General features: G+C 45.6%; 1 protein-coding gene across 8 annotated transcripts in view; it reads left to right on the plus strand.

Annotated features, from left to right (window-relative positions):
• MLPH (melanophilin) overlaps positions 1 to 22,044 on the plus strand; it is an 85,813-nt gene that overhangs the window by 32,664 nt on the left and 31,105 nt on the right. For 5 of the 8 annotated variants that reach the window (XM_019554159.1, XM_019554162.1, XM_019554160.1 and 2 more), the window contains 5 exons: positions 4,689 to 4,730; positions 8,674 to 8,762; positions 10,634 to 10,762; positions 12,423 to 12,624; positions 15,485 to 15,636. In XM_019554159.1, the coding sequence (XP_019409704.1) occupies positions 4,689 to 4,730; positions 8,674 to 8,762; positions 10,634 to 10,762; positions 12,423 to 12,624; positions 15,485 to 15,636 (614 nt within the window). The remainder of the gene's footprint in view (positions 1 to 4,688; positions 4,731 to 8,673; positions 8,763 to 10,633; positions 10,763 to 12,422; positions 12,625 to 15,484; positions 15,637 to 22,044) is intronic. The other 3 variants (XM_019554161.1, XM_019554163.1, XM_019554166.1) reach the window with 1 other exon arrangement.

Below are 22,044 nucleotides of genomic sequence, written 5' to 3' on the forward strand. Positions count from 1 at the left end.
GTCACCAGGTCCCCCCTCAGCCTTCTCTTGTGAAGGCCGAACAGGTTCAGGTCCCGCAGCCTCTCATTGTAGGGTCTGCCCTGTTGTCCCCGGATCATGCGGATGGCCCTCCTCTGGACCCTCTCCATGTTGTCCACATCCCTCCTGAAGTGGGGCGCACAGAACTGGACACAGTACTCCAGCTGTGGCCTGACCACTGTTGTACAGAGGGGGAGGATCACCTCCTTGGCCCTGCTCGTGATGCATCTGTGGATGCACGACAAGGTGCGGTTAGCCCTGCCAAGTGTGACCTTGTATTGTCGGCCCATGTTCATCTTGGAGTCAGTAATGACTCCGAGATCCCTTTCTGCCTCCGTGCTCTCAAGAAGGGAGTTTCCCATATTATAAGTGGATGGTTACTACTGCCCAAGTGCAGCACCCTGCACTTGTCAGTATTGAAGCGCATCCTGTTTTTGTTAGCCCACGCCTGCAACCGATCCAGGTCTTGCTGTAGTCTTTGCCTCCCTACTAGTGTGCTCACCTCACCCCAAATTTTGGTATCATCAGTGAATTTAAACATGTTGCTTTTCACCCCATCATCCAAATCGCTGATAAAGAAATTTAACAGCGTGGGCCCAAGGACCGAGCCCTGGGGGACTCCGCTGCCCACTTCCCCCCAGGTCAAATATGACCCATCCACCACCACCCTCTGATTGTGACTCTTCGGCCAATCTGCAATCCATCTGACTGTGTAGGCATCAGTGCCACAGTCGCCCAATTTTTTAATGAGGATGGGGTGGGAGACGGTGTCAAAGGTGTTGCCGAAGTCCAGAAAGACTACATCCACGGCAACACCTGCATCCAAGGTTTTTGTGACCTGATCATAAAAGGCAATCAGGTTGGTCTGACATGACCTGCCCCTAATGAAACCATGCTGGTTGCCCTTGAGCATCATCTCTGAGGCCAGCCCATCGCATATGTGCTCCATGATGATCTTTCCCTAGGAAACTCTTTGCAGCAAGCCCTCTTGCAGGTTTGCAGCAAGCCCTCTGCAGGCTGGCAGAGTTCAGTCTGCAGGAAGCTAGGAGGGAGCAGGAGCAGGGAGGTCAGGCAGGGTGTGCCATGTGCATGTACATGCACATGGTCCCAGGAAGCCAGGAGAGCAGTTTCCACAGGTAAGTGAAAGGGGGATTGAGGCCCCCATAGGGAGGGAGGGAATAGGGCAGGAGCCCTAGCCCACAGCGCGCACCTGCCCCGCCCCACCCCCTACCCCACGCACAGATCTGGGAGGTGCAGGTCCCCCCTCCCCTTCCAGGAGTGCTCGCATTGGCCCCCCCACCTGAGCCCATGGCAGGTAGGCAGCAGGTGGAGCTGACTCTGTGTTCTGCTCCGCTCGGGGTGCGGGGAGCAGCTCCTGCCACTGCCAACACCTCAGGAGCGCATGGGAGATCGTGTGCCCCTGGATCTGGGCGAGGCAGAGTGGCTCCCACTGTGGGCTGGGGCCAGGGCTGCACTGGGCTCTTCCCAGAGGGGGTTGGGCTGAGCTTCACTCCAGGTGCGCAGCAGTGACTCTGGGAGGGGGCTATGGAAGGGACTGTAGCCACCCCAAAATTTGCTGTAGCCCCCACAACCCCGCTCCCAGCAACATCACTACCTACCCTGAGTGCAGTCCAGCACAGCCCCTGGCCACAGCCCACAGCAGCAGTCCACCCCACCCCACCCTACCCAACGTGCCCTCCTGGGGTATGTGTAGTGGTGGGAGCTACCCACCCCCCAGATGAGCAATGGCTCCATCCCATGCCCCGCCCCACCCCAGATGGGCAGCGCCTGCCACGGCCCCTTCCCCACTTGCTCCCTCACCACAGGAGCCTTGATCTGCACCCCCCCGATGCCCCTTTCCTTCCACCTCCCCTTCCACCACAACAGACTTACCAGCCAAACACTGCTCTTCAAGCTGCTAGGCTGTGTATTGGAAATCAGATTGGTATTGACTGATATGCCTCCTTAAAAATTGGCTACCGGTATCAGCCCCAAAAATTTCTATTGGTTCACCCCTACTTTCAAGATTCTCCACATCTTTTTTTGAAGTGCAGCACCCAAAACTGGACACTACTCCATCTGGGGTCTCACCAGTGCCAAAAAGAAAGGAAGTATCACTTCCTTAGCCCCGCTCACAATGCATTGGCTAATGCATCCCAGTATGCTATTAGCTCTTGACTACAGTGTTGCAATGGCAGCTCATGTTCATCCTGTGATCAACCACAACATGGGAAGTTGGTCCCCCAGCGGGCATTCAGTGATGGGGGGGGTCCCCCCACAACCAATTGTGCTGACCAGGGGTGGGGGAGGGTTCCCCCGCAGCCAATCGCACTGACATGGAAGTGCCAGTGGCATGCTGCTGGCAATTCTGGGTCAGCATGATCAGTCACAAGGGGACCATGGGAATTGCTTCTCCTGGCATGCCTACTCCCCAGCTGGAGCACTCGGGGGGCGGGGCACAAGTGCTCTCGCCTGCCCCCCCTGCCCATTGCCTTAGTAGGGAGCGCTGGCTGTCAGGGGGTTCATGTGCATGTCCATGCACCTCCTGCGCATTACCACTGCATCATAACCCCAAAATTCCTTTCAGCCATCAGGCTAGCCAGGACATCGCCTCTTAACCTATATTCATGTCACTGGTTACTTCTCCCCAGATGAAGCACTCTGCATTTATCCTTATTGAACTGCATCCGGTTCCACTCCACCCACCTTTCCAACTTGTCCAGGTGTGCTTGGATCTACATCCTATCCTGTAGCATGTCTGCTTGTCCCCATAACTTGGTATCGTCCACAGACTTGGCCAGCATGCTTTCCACATCTTTATCTAAATCTTTGATAAATATGTTGAGTAGCATGGGGCCAAGAACCAAACCCTGTGGGACACCACTGGCCACTTCCTGCCAAGATGGTACAGACCCATCCACCAGCTCTCTCTGGGTTTGACCTCTTAGCCAGTTCCCAACTCACCTGACCATGGACTCTGCCAGCCCACAATCCCCCAGTATTTTTATAACAGCATCATGGGAGACCATATTTAAGGTCTTTTTAAAATCCAACTATATGACAAAATAGAACATTTAACTTCCTAGGATATTTTGCTGTTTGTTGGTTTGTTTTCTCCTAACACAAATATTTTGGTATCATTTGAATCTGTGTTGTTTTGCTGGAGGTGGAAGTTTTGGCTGAAAAATTCACACCCTTCAAAATGTTGGCACGATTGAGCTGTTGCTGTGCAAGAAGCCACTTTTTCCTGTAGCTGTAGTTTCTTGTGGTATGAGTGCCTGCAAAGCACGTTACTGCATTTTAGCATTGAGGTGACAAGTGTGTGGACAGTGTCGTAGCAAAGAGTGGGGTGAGCAAGGCGACTGCCCTGGTTGCCAAAGCAAAGGGGCACCAACAGGCACTGCCCTGCGAGGGTGGAGCATGGGACAGAGCTGTGAGTAGCTCATTTTGGGGTATGGGGACAGGGAGCGAGTGGCGTCCACTGCTCTATACACTCCCAGGCAAGCATGGGGGTTGCTACAGCACTGTGCCTGCATATCTCTTAACACAACCAGCAACCAAAAGAAAAATGTATGATGGAAATGTGGCCTGTTGGTTGTCAGCACTTTGTGAGTTATAAATGGCAGGCCCACACTTGGTGTAGAAAGCCAATATCCTCTCGTGCCATTTCATCGGTTGCCTCTCATTCTTTTTGGGCTGAGTCTCTTGCCAGCTGTTTCTTAAACAACTCTGCCAGTGTCTGCACAACACTGAGTTAAGTCACTCACCATTTTAAACTGACTGGCTGCAGTAAATGTATTGCATGTTTATAGGCCATGTCCACTCACTGTGGCAGGCTCCATAGATGTGTTGAATGGGAGAGGCTGACAGAATGAGACTGCACAAACAGAAGCACAGTTGCCAAACATACCCACTGGGAAGTCTCAGAAAAAATAGTAAAGCTCCTTGAGAAATCCTGTCTCTGCCAATCTGCAGACCCACTGCACATCCTGATCCAGATACTGTTGAAGTCGATAGGAATTTCTCTATTGAGTCCCACTAGACGAGAATCAGACCTACAATGAGGATAAATAGACCTCAGTAGAACTGAAACTTTGCCTTTTGTTAGGAGGCCCAAACCAGGCACTGTTGGTGAACTCAGACTGGTGGGGCAGGCAGAGCAGCACATGGGAGCAGTGCGGAGGAGTTTGCAGCTGCCCAAGCACTCTGGCTGGGAGCAAGGAGACTGCAAACCTCTCCCCGCTCCCAGCCGGCAGAACCACCCTGCCACCCCCCACCCCCACGTGCCACTCCACTTGCCCTCATCAGTTGGAGTTCACCAGCCATGCCTGGCCCAAACCCTGGAAGTGTTGATCACTCACAACTCCCAGGATCAGGCCATTAAATAAAGTACTGAAGTCACCATGTGCTCATTGCCTAAAACCATTGGGTTCAGACTGGTGCCAAATGAATTAAGTGTGAATTAGCAGCAGTAAGCCTCTTATGGTATATCATGTAGCAACAAGCTTCTGGACTTAAAGAGTCAAACTATATCCAAAGCTCATGGCTTGGTTCTTTTTTACTGGCTTAGCACTGAGTTCTAGCTCCTGTTAATCCTAGCTCAGGGGCTTGCTTTATGTAAGGTGTCTGTAAAAAGTGTTTATTTTTTCCCCTTCTCTCTTTGCACTTAGGGCTTCATGACAGAGTTTACAGCTTGCCAGACATCAACAACAGTAAGTTAGAGTTCTTTTAAATATCCCTTAAAACAAAACCACATTGGGTAGGCTGTCCTGACAGCTCAGCGTGTAGACACACAAGAGTGTAGGTCACTTGACACAAGGGTAAAATTACTTCTTGGAAATTCGGGAGCACTTACACTCTCATGGAAGGGGCGTATGTACACAGCTCCAGTCAGTTTTATTCAAGGTAACATTTAGTTCCATGCAGAAAGCCTCCCCACCTAGTGACCAGGCTCGGCAGCAGCACTTATCGCTGGCAGTTACCTCAGAAGAGCTGATCCTGCCTGCTGTGAACACTGGTAGAATTTAAAGCAGTGTACACACCGACTGCTAGTTACACCAGTGTTCATGTGTCATGTGTCTGCAACTCATATTAGTACCCATGGAGTTTCCCAAGTCATCTGCTTTCCATGTCCTCTTGGTTCCTATCAGTCCAAAGTGCTATATCAGGAAGCTTTGAAGTTCAGCACCTGCATCGTGATTGGTATGATCTTTAATACTGATCCTTCTCTAAATTACATGCCTCAGTTTAAGCACATTTGCATCGTCTTGAAGTCAAAGGAGTTAATCATATGCTTAAAGCTGGGCATGTGTTTAAGAATCATGTTGAATGTGGATTCATGCAGGTGATGATCAAGTCTTCCCCTTTGATATGAACAGGCAGTTTGTTGATCTTAGTGACTTGCACTCTTAAGGATTGCGAAGAGTCTGTTGCTTAACCCTCCCCCCCACAGTATATCCTCATATTGAGACTGGTGGGGCTGCTTGTTACAATGTGACCAGATGTGACAGTCAGGAACTGGGATCCATTCATAGGGAGGGCTTGGCACAGGTAGCAGCTATAGTTTGGATTTTCTCTTCATAGTGCCTGATCCAAAAGGCAGGTGGGAGTCAGGAATAAAATGGACATAAAACCATATAGGGCTGAAGTTAGATGTAAAACCCTGCAGTTACCAACTGAAACTCAAGAGCATATATCTACACATGCAGTTAATGCAAAGCAATACTGCTCTTGGGTATACTGTTTGAACGTGTGCCCAGGACCACAGCATGTTGAGCCAGATGGAGCAGCCCCAGCTAGCAGGAGGCCTGGGGGGTCAGCCTGCCAGCCCTGGGCTGTTCCTCCCCACCCTGAGCTCAACATGCAGTGGAAGGGCTGGTTGAGGTACAAGGGTGTAGGGCTAGCTGGCAGGCAGCCCCCAGACTGAAGCATCCTTGTGACCCAACCAGCTGAAGCAGTGTCTACACATGCGCTGCTGTGGAGTAAAAAATTGCAGAGCAGGATTGTACTTGTATTTACAAGTACTATCCTCCTGCAGAGTTAATTAGTTTACTGCAACGTAATACTGTTGGCTACAAAGGACCAGCACTCAGGATCATCATAAATTCTAGTTTATTGGTCGGAATGTGAAGTTACCAATAAAATCATAAATGCAAATGTGCCTGTCTGGGCTCGAACATCTGGTCACGCGCCGCGTGGACCCGGATTTTCAAGGGCGTTTGTCTGTCCGTCCACACTGTCCTACCAAGTAGATGTCTCTCTCCCAAGTAGTCTTGTCCCCAATCTCACCTGCCATGACTTTGGATCTCGTTCTAGTGGTGGGGTGACCAACTGCCAGGGTCCTCTCAACATATGGGACAGTTTTATGGAGGTCTTCTGTGAGGCTCCACCTCCCCTCTACCTCGCCCTCACACCCTGCCTTGATGGGTTCACAGTGTCCTTCGGCCAGCTTCCCCGACTGTTGGGGCTCTGTGGATGCTCGCAGGGACGGTTTTATCCACCTGCTGGGCCTGCCTCCGCCCACAGCACCTAACCCCTGCCTTGCCTCCCTGGGGATAGGAACCCCTTTTAGACCTAAGCAACACTTGGGCTTTAGATGCCATACACCACAACCCCTTCCAAAAGTGGGAAACACAAGAAAAGTTATCAACAACAAGAAAAATATGAGGATATGCAAAGGGAGGGGCCCTTTGCCTTCTGGCCACCTACAGTCACAGTCTGCCTACCAATGCCAGGCTCTAGATGCCCGAGATCCCTATTTGGCTATAAACTGGGTCTGGGATAGACTGCAAGCTATAACACTCTCCTCCTCCTCACTCTTCTCCTCACCTCTGGGCTCACTGGACCCGCAGAGGTCCTTCTCGGTATACCTCCCCTCTCTCCCTCATCGGGGCAGCTCTGTGCCATGGGGCCTGGCTTCTGGAGCCCCCTGTGCTGTTTATGCCTTTCATCCCCCACCTGGGGTGTCTCTTCGAGCCCAACAGAGCTGACAGTGATCCCACCTGGTCTGGCGTCTTGGTGGCTGGTGCTTCCTCCAGCTCCTCGGTAGTAGCCCTCAGCATCACGCTGCTTCCACTCTTCCCAGTCTTCAGAGCCAGGTCCTTGATCTGGGCGAGGGGCAACAGCTTCCTCGCTCCCTGTGCTGCCACCCTAACCCAATGTTAAGGGTTGCAGGAATAGTCCACAGTGGGTGCTCAGTCCCAGGAATCAGTTCCTTGGCTTGCTTAGCCTAAAATGGATTGTAGAGTAGAGTTTTGTAATGGTAAGTTCCTCTGGCTAGGCTGTTGTCAGTTAATTACATACTGGTCACCATATATACTCACATTCACTCAAGGGGGACCAGCCCAATATCACAGATTTTATCACATTACAATTACAATTTCAATGTAGTTTTTAACAATGGTCCAGGGTATAACTTCATTCTACAGGAAGTGCATGCCTTAAGGGTTTAAAAGTATAAAATACAAAATGTCATGGTAAAGATGAGACAGATGAAATATAAAAAAAAAATGCACTGTGAGAAATATATAAAAATGCAATGTGAGATAGTGAGGATCAAAGGTTACCAGGGACAGTGAGTGAGTTATTAGCACCAGGATATATTTACTGTCTCAGAAGTGGATATTTTGGTTCTTTTGTTTTCTTTAGTGACACTGAGCTTAATTGATGTGTAGATGTATTTTGTAGGTTTCTCCTACAGAAATCTACCGCAGCTTTCTGGCTTGCTCTGAGCCCTTCCACACCCATGCAATGAGTGTGTTAGGTCTCTGCCAGTACTTGGAAGGAAAAAGAAATGCACAAATGGAGGTGGGGGGCAAGAAGGGGTTTCTGTTATATCAGTGTCCAGAAGGGAAATGTACAAAGGAGGCTTTCTCCTACAATAGAGGCACGCATGTTAGATCGGGGTGGACAAAACGCGGCGTGCAGGCTGGATGCTGCCCACGGGTCCCCTAAAAAAATTTAGAAAATTAATATTTATCTGTCCCTGGCTGCCTGTCATGCTGTCCTCAATGGCTTGCCAAAATTCAGTAAGTGGCCCTCTGCCTGAAATAATCGCCCGCCTCTGTGTTAGACTAATTAATCTACTCTGCAGTAAACTTCTCATGTAGACACACCCAATGAGACTTTTCAAGCTCAAATATGCAACAGTTTACTGTCAGAAAACCTCCCATTTACTTCTGAATGGCTTTTGGGGTCTGTATTGCTATATCTTGTGCATGAAGAGGCTGGAGAAAGGGACCACAGGAGAAAAAGTAACTAGTGTGCAGGGGGTTGGGACTCTTGTTGTGTGCATTGTGCTGTATAATACCAACCTATAATGCATTCTGTGGAGCATCTATTAAAGTGAAATATGATCTTAGACTCAGTCAGCATATTATGATAGTACAGACCCAGCCAGTGATTTGAAAAGAACCAGTCTCAGTCACCAAATCCAATCAGAGAAGACCAGTATGACCAACGATGGCTTGTCTCAGGAAAGCACAGACAGAATGTTCTTTTCTCCGTATGGTGGTGATAAGGATTGAGGCATTTATACCTAATGTAGGTATTTGGGGTGGGAGACACTACTCCAAAATGTTCTGACAACCCATCCCTGACTAGCTGTGGGGCAGCTAGAGCCATCAAAACACCCAAAACCTTTGTTCCCCTGTCTAGGAGAATGTCGTTTCCGCACCAGCAGCAGGGGAGGGGAAGACAGTGATGATGATGTCATAAGTCGTGCAGAAGCTGAGTGCTACAACAGGGTAAGCATTTCCTGATGCAGACACATTAGGCCTATTCCCATATACTTAAGTATGGACCATGCTCTTGCTTTTGGGTTTTCTTGGTTGGTGGGAACTTTCTCTCCTGTGCAGAGTGGGGTCTTCTCTTGCTTTCATTTTCTGGGGGAAAAAAAACTATTCTCCCATGTAACAGTTTTCTGTGCTGAATGTTTTTCAGGCTAAATATTAATCATGTAAAACAGAACAGATTCCTTTATGCTGTCTCCATTCAGGTCCTCAAAAAACTGATGTTCATTAACCTCTTCTGAAGATCTTAGTCAGGTTTCCTTTTCCCTGATCAGTATTTTAAGTTCCTTATATCTATGCCAAATGAGTTAATAAAGCCCCCACTTTCTATTCACTTCTTTTTAAATAGGACGGGATGTTGTGATATAGGAGCTAGAGCCCTGGACTGAGACTCAGAAGGGCTGGGTTGTATTCCCAGGTCTGTTACTGGTTTGCAGGGTGACCTTGAGCAAGTCACTTAACCCCTCTGTGACTCAGTTTCCCAGTCTGAAAAATGGGAATGATATCACCTGCCATTTGTAAAGTACACCAAGATGAAGATGAAGCACAATGAATTCAGACATGTTGTGGGGCTCACGACATACTTAATTTGCAGTATGTCGCTCTGTTAAGGATGAACTGCTCAGCTGTTCACTGCACTCTTTTTCCTTCAAAGAGCACTGCTTTTCCATTCAGCTAGAGCTCATCTGTGCAGAGCTGAGCAGAGAAGTAGTGCCCTTTGAAATAAAAGTCACAGCTGAAGAAACGTAGGAGTCCTCCAGAGCTGTTTGCTGCATTAGAGAGATAGATATCATGCATTACCCTACATAACACCAGCATAATATATATACCCACAGCTAGTTTGCAAAGTTTCATTTTTACAGGGGGCTAATGAACAAAAATCCTGTGAAGATTCTGGTTCTACTGTATTAATATCCATCATAATTCAGCTGGAAGGCCATTATTCTAAATGGACTTTTGCTTTAGTCTCAGTGTCCTAGAGGTCAGCCCTTTAGACTGTTTCATTATCACAGTCATTTGTTACATCATCTATGTCTTCTAGGTCTATAAGCACTTATCCTAGAAATGTTGGATTGAAATGAAGTTACAGTCTCTTAAAGAAGGTCTCAAAGTATTGTACAACTTGATCCTTCTCCAGAGCTACTAGTTCTTTATCAGTGATCCTATAAATCTCAGGCAATTAACCATAAAACAACATGCATATTGAAATAATTTCAAGAGACACAGTTAAATACAAGAGATGCTTTTAAATACTAACTCCAAGCTTGTGTCTCTTTCTGATTTATCTCTTTGCTGTAGAGGGAAACAAAACAAAAATCTGTGCCAATCCCACTTTTCCATAACTCCTTAATAAACCTAAAGGATTTCTCATCAACTGCCCAGAAAATTCTTGATCCAAAGGTCATTGAATACAAAGGGAGTCTCTCCATTAGACTTCAGTTTATACTGAAAGGGACCCTAATTTTGAGCATGTCCAATGTACATGCTCAATATTGGATGCTAGTAGTTTCATTCTCTTGAATGCACCCCGTACCATGAAACAGGTAAACATCGTAGTCCAAATTTTGCTCTCAACCACCCATGAATTGACTTCACCAGGGTTTCATGGAAGAAAAGGAAAGCAGCATTTTACTCCTGGAATAGAACAGGGCAAACTAAGGTGCATCTGGTACTATAAGGCCCATAGGAAGTTGAGATGGAAATATACAACCAGAAAGAGAAGCAGGGACAGCCAGTCGTGGCCTGGAGGACACATGAATTTCTTTCTAAAAACCAATCATGCATGTGCTGAATTTTGCCTTCTTGCATTTTCTATGCTTTCTAAGATGCGTAAGACAAAGCGCCTGCTATCCGTTCATCCCTTTGATTTTGATCTGGATTCAGAATATTCTGCTCAATCTCGCCGTCAGTCTATGCAACTTTCTCCAGCTGCAGTCAACCAGGATGGCCTCCAGGTACTGGGAAGGTGGTGGGGAACTGCTTACCTCTCTTTCCTTGCTCCCTCCATTTTGTTCTCTTCCCTTTGTCTGTCTCCTTGGAATTTCGGAGAGGATAATGATGATTACGTTTTCCCTTTGCATTCTTCTTCTTCCCTATGGACATTGAACACCATGAATCAAAATGAGGATAGCAAATTGGAGAGAGGACTGGTGAGCTAAGAAACAAGAATGTGTCCTTCTCATATTCCTTTTTGGTTTACTTGCATGTTGTTCTGTTGGTTCTTGCATCCGTTCCTTGCAGTCTCCAAAACAAAAAGGCACAGAACTTTCCATTCTAAAATAACTGAATAACCAACAGGACTCCAACAGCCTGTGGCTCCCTGGTGAGTCCCCTTGTGTGGACAGTCCCAAAACATGGGAGCTGATCTTAGTATTTCCAGGCTTTGCATTCCAGCTCTGCAACAGAGAGCTTAGAAGGTCTGATATCCCTGGCTCCAGCTGGGCTTCTGAAGGCTTGAAGGTACCTGCTGTGGAGCAAGGAACCAAGCCTTGATTAGAGCCAGGGCTTATGAGGTCATGCCTCCACAAAAAGTGAACCTGGAAACTCTGGCATGAGCCCAGACTGCCCCAAGCAGAGGGACTGGAGCTTCTTGGGTCCTCAGCTGTGGTGCAGTCTATCTAGTGGGTCTGTGCTGAGAGTCCCAAACCTTGGAATCAGGACTGTTCTGTCAGAACTTTACCTTGAAGAATTTTCACTGAAAACAAGCCTGGGATGAATAAAATGAATTTGAATAAAATGCCTTGGGCTCTATTGACTAGCATTTCCCAATGATACTTGATTTCATGAGAAAATTTCCAGCTGGCTCTAACAAGTAAGTTTCTTAAGGTACCTCATTGTCTGAAACTCTGCTCCTGTGTTAAAACTAGGTTGCATTGAAACATGTAACAAAATAGCTTTGTTTTTTAAAAGTCAAACAACCTTTTTTAAACAGAACATATTCGATAAGACTTTTGGCCCAAATACTTATGTTTACATATATTTTTATCAAGCCCATCCTTATGGATGATTTTTGTCACATGGGAAAATGTGGAACCAGATGAACAAAGTCTGGGGAATATGAAGTGTTTTGTGATGGGGTATGTTACCATCTTATCAATGAAAGGATATAGTATTTTAAAAACACAGACATGGGTTGAGATTTTCAGGGAGCCTTAGAGTAGGTGTCAGCAATTTATGGCCTGTGGGCCAGATCCACCCCTCAGAGCCATTAGCTATGGCCCATGGATGTGGGGCTTTGTCAGCATTTGGCAGCAGCAGGTTTCCCCTGTGCCACAGTGGGAAGAGGGCATTTCACCTCTGCCATCATGGTAGCACTGGCTAGGTCTTAGCACCTGCTCGATGCTTACCCTAGCTGGGTCATTCCAACCTACAGCCTGAAAAGGTTGGGAGTGGGTAATGGGACTGAAATGCTCAATTTTCATTTAAATTCCTGGGAGGTTGATATTCAAATCCCTGTGGCAGACTTCTCAAATCCTACCTGGGATTCCTCGATGAGAAGAAAAAGGTCAGTTGTTAGGTTGTGGTCCAGGAATTGGAACTTAAACATTAATCAATTAATTTTTTGGTGAGGGTAGAAAAAATGCAGCCTGCCTCACCAGTGTCCTCTTTTCTCAGGCATATCCAGATTTCCCAGACGGTAGAGAGGACACATCCCAGAAGGAATCGCTGATAGCAGAAGCAGACCTTGCCTCAATGTTCCATCACATCCTGCAGGAGCAGGGACAGCACCTGGCCCCTCCAGAGCAGGAGTTCAGCACTGAAGTCCGGCTCACGGTGAACTCGCGCAGGAAGAGCCTGGAAAGAAATCCCAACTTTGGTAGGTTTTTCTAGTGAAAGATAGCCTGTGCCTTTCATGGAAGTGCAGGCTGGAGAGCATTTCTACCAGAAAGGATATGTTAACAGTTTCTGGACACTTTTAAAATAGTAGAATGACCAAATCATGAAGGGGCTGACTTTCAAAATTAGGTGCACACCTGTGCCTCAGATTGGCATACACAGATTAGATACCGCTGCTAATATTTGAGCTTGAGTAGCTGGGCAGACTGATCAAGTGCAAATAGTGTTATCCATTGAATCATTATAATTGAGCTGAGGTCTTTCAGCCTTTCCTTGCTTAGCGTGTGGGTGGAATCCCAAGCCAAATAGTACTGCTGCAAACTTTGTTGCTACCACATTTTACCCCGGCCAAGCCCTTCTATAGTGCAAATTAGAGTAGTTCCACAGAAATCAGGTGTCTGTGCTGCTTGACACCATCTGGCCTATTAAGTCAGCCCTGCATATGTCCCTGTTTTCAGGTTGTGCACCAGATGTTCCCATTTCAAGTGTACAGCAAGGGTCAATCTCTTTATTCCTTTATTCTGAAGCTCATGCAGTTGCATTCAGGAATTGTGCACTGTTTGTTGAAGGGTCACTAGTTTACAGCAACTATAAATACTCCAGCAAATGATATTATGGAAAATGAACTCCTGTTTCATTGATGTGCTTTCTCCTAAGGGGACAGCCAAGCAGAAAAGGATTGCAGTACTTGAGCATATGCACTCCTTAAATTCTCCCATGTTTCTTTAAGTTAATGTCTTTGATTTATTAATACCCAGCTGCCTGTCCCAAAATGATTGGGAAAACTATTGTCTTAAATGTCTTACAGGTGAAGTCTGTGGCCTGCCTTTTTCTGTGATTATAGGCTTCCCTACACTGTACCAAAATCTGGGAATTGTTTATTCTTCACCACCATTCATTCAGTATTTGGTCTTTTTCCTGACCCCCCCCCCAACAAGGGGACTAATTAGAAAAGTTGATTTTTGTGGGGCATTTTTGTCTAAATGGGATAACCTGTTATTTTCATACAGGTCACAGGAGCAGTTGCCAGGTGTAGCTCAGTTGCTATTTATTGAGGCTGAATTTTGATTCTGTGACTATAGCCCCATTTTCCTAATACCACAAGTAGGAAGTGCATTCAAATTGTCTGACATGCAGCGTGGGTAGTCAGTTGTCCTAGCCTGTCTCATCTGTTAGCAGCCCTGATGTAGACTTGATCTTGTTTAGTGTCAAGACTATTGGAGGCCAAGCACTCTGTGAGTAGCAATATAACAAGTCCTAATGAGATACAACCAGCCTCATGGGAGCAAGCTGTTCCCCACAAATTAGAAGACATGCTTAAGTTGGTCTTTGTTTCTTAATGAAATTAATGGGAGCTGGTAAATGGTTAATGCCATTTGCACAATTTAAATGGCAGCTTTCTTACCCACAGGACCTCTTGTACATGTGATGGGGTTTAGTTCTCTCTAAATTGAAGCAGTGTGTTTTTAACTGTGTCAATTAAAAATCCACCATTTCAATTTAGGGACTTCTGTCACTGTTACAAAACCATGACGGCCCACTGGCAGCTCACCCAAGGGGCCCACTTTTTTTTTTCCCAGCCAACCCTGCCCATGGAGGGAAGGACCAGCCCCCCCTGAAGCCCAGGGGCTGTGCAACCTGGTGGCAGCTCACACGGACAGGCTTCACTGAAGGAAAAAAAGAAGAAGAAAGTGGCAAGAAGCTTGTTCCTTTTTTTTTTTTCTCCCAGAGGCTGCCCATGTCTCCCATAGTCAGGAGGCGAGCTGCTGGTGGTCCAAGCACCAAGCACCCCCTGAGCTGCTGGCAGGGGTACCAGTCCTTCCCTCCACAGAGACAATGTGCCCTGGGACACTGCCTGGCAGGGTGTTAGCAGGCAGGTACTGCCTGGGGGGGCACTGGTGCCACGGAGGGAAGAACCAGGGCCCACCAGAAGCTTGCCTTTGGCTACAGGAGAGGTGGGCAAGCTCTACTGGAAAGAAAAGAAAAGTAGGCCCCTTGTTGCTTTTTTTTTTTTTTCCTCTGCTTCTTTCTTTTTGGAGCCTGCCCATGCAAGCTGTCATGGGGTGGTGCAGCCCCTGAGCTGTGGGGTGGCTCAGTGCTTTGCTGCACAGCAGTGGCACCCCTTGGGACTGCCCGGGTAGGGTGCTAGCGGGTGGGTGTTGCCCCAGATTACAGGCAGCACCCAGCCCAATCCAACAGTGCACAGGGCACTGGAAACCTAGATGTGCTTGGGGAAGCTCGGGCTTGGCAGGCTTATAGCACCCCATGCACCATTCCCACTGCCCGGGACCATCCGGGAATGGGCTGACTTGCCCCTAGGGCAGTGCAAGAAGGTAGCAGCAGGGGGACTGTGTGTACTAGTGGCCAGAGAACGTGGCTGGGGCAACGCACAGGGTGCTGGAAGCCCACCAAGCCCGAGCTTTCCTGAGCACGGCTGGGCTTCCAGCACCCTGTGCACTGTCCTCACTGCCTTCTCCAGATGTATCACTGCAATTTGTTACATAGCAAAACTATGTAACAAATGTGTTCTACTTTGCTATATAACAAAGTCATTTAAAGAAAAATACACTGCTGTACATGTACAGCATGAAGAAATGAAAACATTTTATGCTGCCACAGATGATAACTCCATTAAAACAGTTTAAAAGGGCAGTTGAACCACTTAAAAGGCCAATTTTGTCACATGTACAACTGCCTGGACATCCTAAGTTATTTATGCTGTTCTGTCAAGGTCCTTTTTTTTTTCTCATCCCTCTTCATACTTCTTCCCTGTTTTGTCCTGATATCCAACAATCCCTGCACTGAGCCCCCAGTAACTCTAACACACGCTTCTTCTACAGGCAGCCTCTGGAATGGGCAACACCCACCCCATTACTCTGCAGATATGGACACCTCTGATGAGGATGTGAAGGGAGCTAACAAGTTACCCCATCACGTAAAACGCAGAAACAGAGCCTCATCTCAGGAGAGCATTAATCACTCTGGAAATCAGGTAACAAGGGGGTCTTAAGCCATTCCCTGTGACCCTTCCAATCTGATCTCTGAGTGAGACTTTGCTATCCACTTGCAAAGCATGTAAGATGCCTTTTCAGTTAATCTTCTGCTGAGTTGGCCTAGGACCAGGGGGTAGGACTAGAGCAGATGGAACATGCAGTAGGTAAGCATAAAAGTAGCTCCAGTTGCCTGTGAAATCATGAAGTCTTTCCATCAGCACAGAAGTGCTGCACCACAGTCCCTTCACTGGGGATAGGAGGGAGCAGCTCATAGGGCATTTGAAGTGAATTCCCCAGCATTTCTCCTTGCACAGAGAGAATGTTTAGGAGGCTGGACAAGTTTGTTTTACAGCCCCTTTGCTGGCTCTTAAAATAACTTATAGCTGCTCTTTTATGGCCAGATGGCATCTAGGAAAGTATGACACAAGCAACATTCCAGGCTGTGTTCTGCTGTCAGGTGCAGGGCAGCTGCAGCTGATTCTACCACGGCTGTACTGGTGGAACTGGATTCAGGGCTTTGCACCAAGAAGTGCACCTGTTAAACTGCATTAACGTTAGTGTGAGTTATATATATGTCTGGTCAGAGGGAAAACCGACCCTTCTGCCTGTCCCTTTTCATTCCTTTTTGTTTTTATACACAGATATTTGCTCTGACACCATTGTTTTTCCTCACTCTGTATTTTTCATGTTGCACAAATGAAATTTGACTGGAGTTCTACTTCACACTCCATTTCATCCTAATGAAAGTTTATACTTGATGCTTTCAGTTTTCTAGACATGTCCAGTTTATTTTGCAAGTTGCATGTAGTTTCCTATGTAGTAAAGACTTTATTAAATTGAAGATACCAGCTCTTTATGATCAGACAAAATCATGGAGTAGGATAACTAATCAGCTACAAGACCTCCCCCAACCCCCGTTTTTCTTTTGTAGCTCTTTGAATGTTCCAAAAAATTGGGGTTTGTCATGCTGACTTGTCACATACATTTGTTGAATGATACTAGAGAAAAACTGCAGAGTTGGAGCTGTCTGAAAGGCTGCAAGTGTTACTATTTTTTTCTAAGTTGATAGAGGGGAGTTAGATTCTTTCCCTCCCCCACAAGGGCATTTGTGCAAGTTATATCACATAACTCTATGCTGATTTAGCATAACTCCATGCTCAGCTTCTAAACAAAAAAATGCATTTTTATTTCACCAAACATGCAGTTAAAGTAAATTTCTCATGTGGATTGACAGCAAGGGTATCTGTCATATATTTTTTGTACATGCCAACACAAGTGTTAGGACTGTAAGATTTATAACAAATTCAGAAATTATCTTTATCCCAAGAAACCTCAATTTAATTAAGGTTACACACTGAAAGGTAGATTTTACCAGACTGTTCCTTTCCTTATTTATTTTCCTTGCTGTATGTTTCAGTCAATGAATGTTCTTTAGTTTTATATTAAATGGTAAAGAAAAAAATGAATTGGATGTCTGTAACTACATATAGTTAAATCACGCATACAGTAAACACAGTACTTTATAGTGGGGAAAATGGGGCCAAACTGTGGTTTCATTTACAGATTTGCTGTCCCATTAACATCAGATAAGTATAACTTGCTATAGAAAAGAAGGACAGATTTAAACCTAAAAGAGAGAAATCAGGAATTCTGTAAAAGACAGAGCAAACTATCTCTTCTAGAAATGCCTGGAAAATGGACATGAGAATAATACCCAGCTCTTATCCAACATTTTTCATCAGATCTCAAAGTGTGTAAGAGGAAGTACTATTATCCCCATTTTTAATGATGGAACTGCCGGAGAATTGTAATGACTTGTCAGCAGGACAGTGACAGAGCTGGGAGTAGAAGCCAAGTTCAGGGCACTCTTCTCTTGGACTCCTTGTCTCTATATAAAAAAGGATTCACTTTAGAGTGATATGTTATGCTCTTTCTGTAGTACATCTCTTCACCCACCCACCCCAAAAAAACCCAAAAAAAACAACCCTCTCTTTAATTTATTCATGCAACTTCAATTATGGAACTTTTAAATCCTCTTTATAAATGAAGAAACAGAGAGAGACTCCATTAACTGACTTGACTGAGGTTGTACAATGAGTTAATTGTATGACTAGGAGAAAAAAAAAGAAATGGTGTTCCCCGCATTATACCCCAGAACAGACTGTCTGTATTATATAATGTCCATCACTATATGTTTTCTGATTGCTTCGTGTATATTCATGAATATCCTGGATCAAACCAAAGGTCCATCTAGTACAGAACCCTGCCTCAGACAGTGATAGGCAGTGATTGCTTTATACGGGGAGTATAAGACACAAGGTGTGTGTGAAAACCATCCAGTTACCAGCCACCATAGGTTTAGGGGTTACATTCCTGTCATATCTAATAGCTCCCACTGGACAGATCTTCCATAAATTTGCTTAACCCCTTTTTGAAACTGGTTTTACCTGACTTTTCAGAGTCCTGTGGTAAGGACTCCAACAAGTTACATGGTCTGTTTTTAAAAGAATAAATGAAAGAGGTTTAGGGGCATTTTTGTTTTTAACCTGCGGCCTGATGTTAATTGTGGTGGTTGCCCCCCAGGTCTTGTATTATGTGGTGTAGCAAATAACAGTACCCTATTCACTTTCTTCACACCAGACGGGATTTTATCTATCATATCTTTCCCTTTGTTGCTTCTTTTCCAAGCTGAAGAGTCCTAGCTTTTTCAGCTGCTCTGTGTGTGGAAGCCCTCTGTACCTTGAGTGTCTTTGCTCCCCTTTTCTGTTCCTTTTCTAGTTCTATATCCTTTGAGAAGGGATGACCAGAACATGGCATTCAAGATGTGCTTCTACCAAGAATTTGTATAATGTTTTCTGTTTTGTTTCAACTCCTTTCCTAAAGATCCCAACAATGTCGCCAATTCTCTTTCTTGAGTACTAATGGCTAGTTCAGAGCCCATCACTGTGCATATATACTTGGGGTTATTTTTTCCCTGGGTGCATTACTTTGTGGATATCAGTGTACTGGCAGTTCTTTCATCAAAATTCTTAGTTAAATGAAAAAGAGTTGATTTAAATTTAACACATTTTGTGCCAAAATTAACAACCTGATATCCAGGCAACTCTACTTTCAGAAGAAAAAAATTGCTACTTAAATAAAACATTTTGCTTTTTTAAAGGAAAAATTACTCAACCCAACATCAGTTTTGAGGGGGGGGAAGTCTTTGAAGTAAAAAGGAAGCAGCAGTATCCAAATACTGGAGATCCAGGTGGTTCAAAGGGGTGCAGTGGCATGGCTGCATCCCCCTTTCTGTGAAGGGAGGCTTCAGAGCCACCCCTGCAGCTCCAGCTGTGCTGCACAGGGGCCAGGGTCAGCCTAGAAAAGCAGCAGTGGCAGGTGGGTTCCCCTCCCTGCCCAGTCCCCCCTCCACTAGCCCAGGAACAGGCATAGGGAAGGGAAACCCGCTTTGCCACTGGTGCGGTCTGGGGTTGAACCCAGCCCCTGCACAGCCCAGCAGATTTAGAGCTCTCCTCACCTCGGGTCAGTGGGGACAGTGGCAGCAGCAGGCAGGGGAGGGAAAAGGAAAGGAGTGGAAGCGCCTCTAAGCAGGGAGGAGGAAAGTGGGGGTTGTTTACTTGCTTTGAGGACTTAGAAGTCCCCAACTGCTGCTCCTGTGGCATGGTGTGCCCATCCTGGTTGGGTGGCAGGGCAGGAAGAAAAGCTGGGCACTGGGGTGCAACCACTCCTGCAGTACCAGTCACTGCTCCTGCACCCCGCTGTGTAAAATTCTGGATCTGCTTCTCTTGGACTGAGAGAGCAGCTACGATAGTGTGGAATTCATCCTAATTCAGCACTTCAGAAGCACTTTAAGGCTAAGAAATGAGAGAGTCTTTCTGGAGCAACATATATAGCTAGTGGTATAATTTCCTTTAATGAGAGACACGCAGCTAAGTCGTATCATGTTGCTTCAGTATAATGCTTCAAACTGAGTAGAATTGCTTGAATGGCAACAGGAGTGCTTCCTGATTCTACAAATATCAGCGTACAGTATTGCCAGTCTCAAGTATTCAAAAGCTCAGAGATGCACAGAGTACATACAGAATGGTCAGATAATTTAATCTGCCCTCCTATATGTAAATCATCCAGTTCTCCCTGCATTGGACCTAATAGCTCATGTTTGTCTAAAACGCATCATCTTGAAAGGTATCTAACCTTAACTTGCAGATTTCAAGAGACAGAGAATCCACCATTTCCCATAGTAGTTTATTCTAGTGCTTAATAGCTTAAAAATGTGTCTTATTAAAATCATGAGAATGATAAAATCATTATAAAATATTAAATATTGCAGGAGAGGTATTTTTTTTCTGTTTTTAACCTAAAGGGGGAGTGTCACATTTCTAGCCCTTTTTTTAGCAAGGGCTAGAGACTTCCATGTCCTGATTAAAGTAGACATTCTAACAGAATCGCAGGACTTCAAGAGCTGTGGGTTTAAGAGAACCATCAAATATCACAAGACCAAAAGATTATGGAAGTTGGAAACTAGTAATGTTTGACCCAGTCCTGTTTCCCTTGAAGTCTGGTAAATCCCCTGCTAGCTTCAGTAGGAACAAGAATAAGCCCACAGGAGTCCCTCTTTTCTTTTAACCTCTTTAGTAAAAAAAATTACTATTTTTCTTAGTTTCCTCAAATTTTAGAATATGCCAATGGGTTTTATCCTCAAATGCTCTCTCTCTAGCTGTTAAATGTGGCCATATCTTAGAGCCTGGTCCAAAGCCACTGGAAGTCTTTCAGTGGGAGTCATCCAGTTGACATGGATTGTTATTAGATGAGGTCAAATGAACAGAATACAGTATGATTACTAAATCTTGGGATTCTGGCATGTTAGATACTCTATCAGTTCACAGTTATAGGGGAGAAAAGTGACACAATACATGGATGCTAACCAGAAACCAATCAAGCAATCAGCTTTGGAAAAGATAGCTAGTTCAGGTAGCTCCTCTCTCCAGTTCCAGCCAATTGGATCCTTTTCAATTAACCAAACCTCAAATTTATGTATTTTTTTGTATGGAATATAGCACCTGAATGACAGAACAACCTATATACAATGTATAAACAACAGCACTAAGGGTTAAGGCTACAGTGACAGTTTTAGATTTGACATCCATCGCAAGGCATCATCAGAAGCATGGTGCGGTCTTCAGTGTAACCATTAAAATGATAAAACCTCAAATTACTGGAGGGTTTCAGGTCTCATGAATCATTATTTGATCATTGAGAATTGGGGGATAGGTTCTCAGCTGGTGAAAGTTGCCCTCACCCCAGTGAAGTCAATAACAATTTACAGCACCCAAAGCTCTGATTCCCTATGCTGGCAACTTTGTATTTTAAAAAATACTTTTGTATAGAGCATTTGTCTGCCAGCCTTTGTCATGCAGAGAACACTGTGACTTTTCAGTGCCTAATTGGGATTTATTAAAGGAAGGGAGCACAGTTTTCACTGTGATGCTGCATATTACAAGGTTCTAAAAATTGGACAGAGCTGAAGCAGTAACTTGATTGTCCTTCCAGCTTGCATGGCTGGGTCATGCAGTTTTATAGCTTGGGCCTGTGTAACCACATTACGACTGAAACAGCTGAGGAGACTAACTAAAAGCACTTGCAGCTGAATTCTCCTGTTACCCTCAGATAACCCCATGGACCTACGTGAGGCTGTGCATTTGTACATGAGGGCAGAATCTGGCTTTTGTATGTGACTGGTTCAGAGGAGAAGAGATTCCTTGGGCATTGTCCACAGGTTCACGTCACCACTGTGGTCACTTTGTGCTTATAATCAGGGGCCTTGGAAAAACTGCCACTTGCATCCCATGAAACAGGGGTTGGCAGTGTATGGCCTACAGGCCAGATCGAGCCCCCAAAGAGATTTGGGGCCCCATTCCACAAAGCCTATTTATGCAAGAATATGCCATCTAATGGCTGTCTCCAGTCCACTGCCTTCAGCCCAAGGAGACCAAGCTCTGCTAATTCAGCCTGCTGTTAGTATAAGGTTGCTGACATCTTTCATTAGGGGCCCTACCAAAGAGCAAAATGAGAATTACAGACTTAAAAGGTTTTCTTAGTGAGCTGACATTTCTGAAGCAATATATAATTGCCTCAGCCAGGCAGTACTACCACTTGGGTTGTTAACACTGGGTTTTCTTCCTTGACCTGTCTTCCTGATTCCCTTCATGAAGCTGATGGTCCCTCAGCAGCCTGCCTGTTATCTCTGACATATTACAAGATCTGGACTCAATGGTGTTTACTAAGAAATCACTTTAGAATTTATTGGATTAGTGCCTCTGTGTGCATTTAATGCTGGTAAAGATGCTTACAATTATCAATGGTAAGGACTCTCTTCTCTGAAGTGCCCCCTTTTTACATTTGTTTTA

Source organism: Crocodylus porosus, unplaced genomic scaffold (genome assembly GCF_001723895.1).
Source record: "Crocodylus porosus isolate Cpor-Errol unplaced genomic scaffold, CroPor_comp1, whole genome shotgun sequence".
In the NCBI taxonomy this organism is placed as follows: domain Eukaryota; kingdom Metazoa; phylum Chordata; order Crocodylia; family Crocodylidae; genus Crocodylus; species Crocodylus porosus.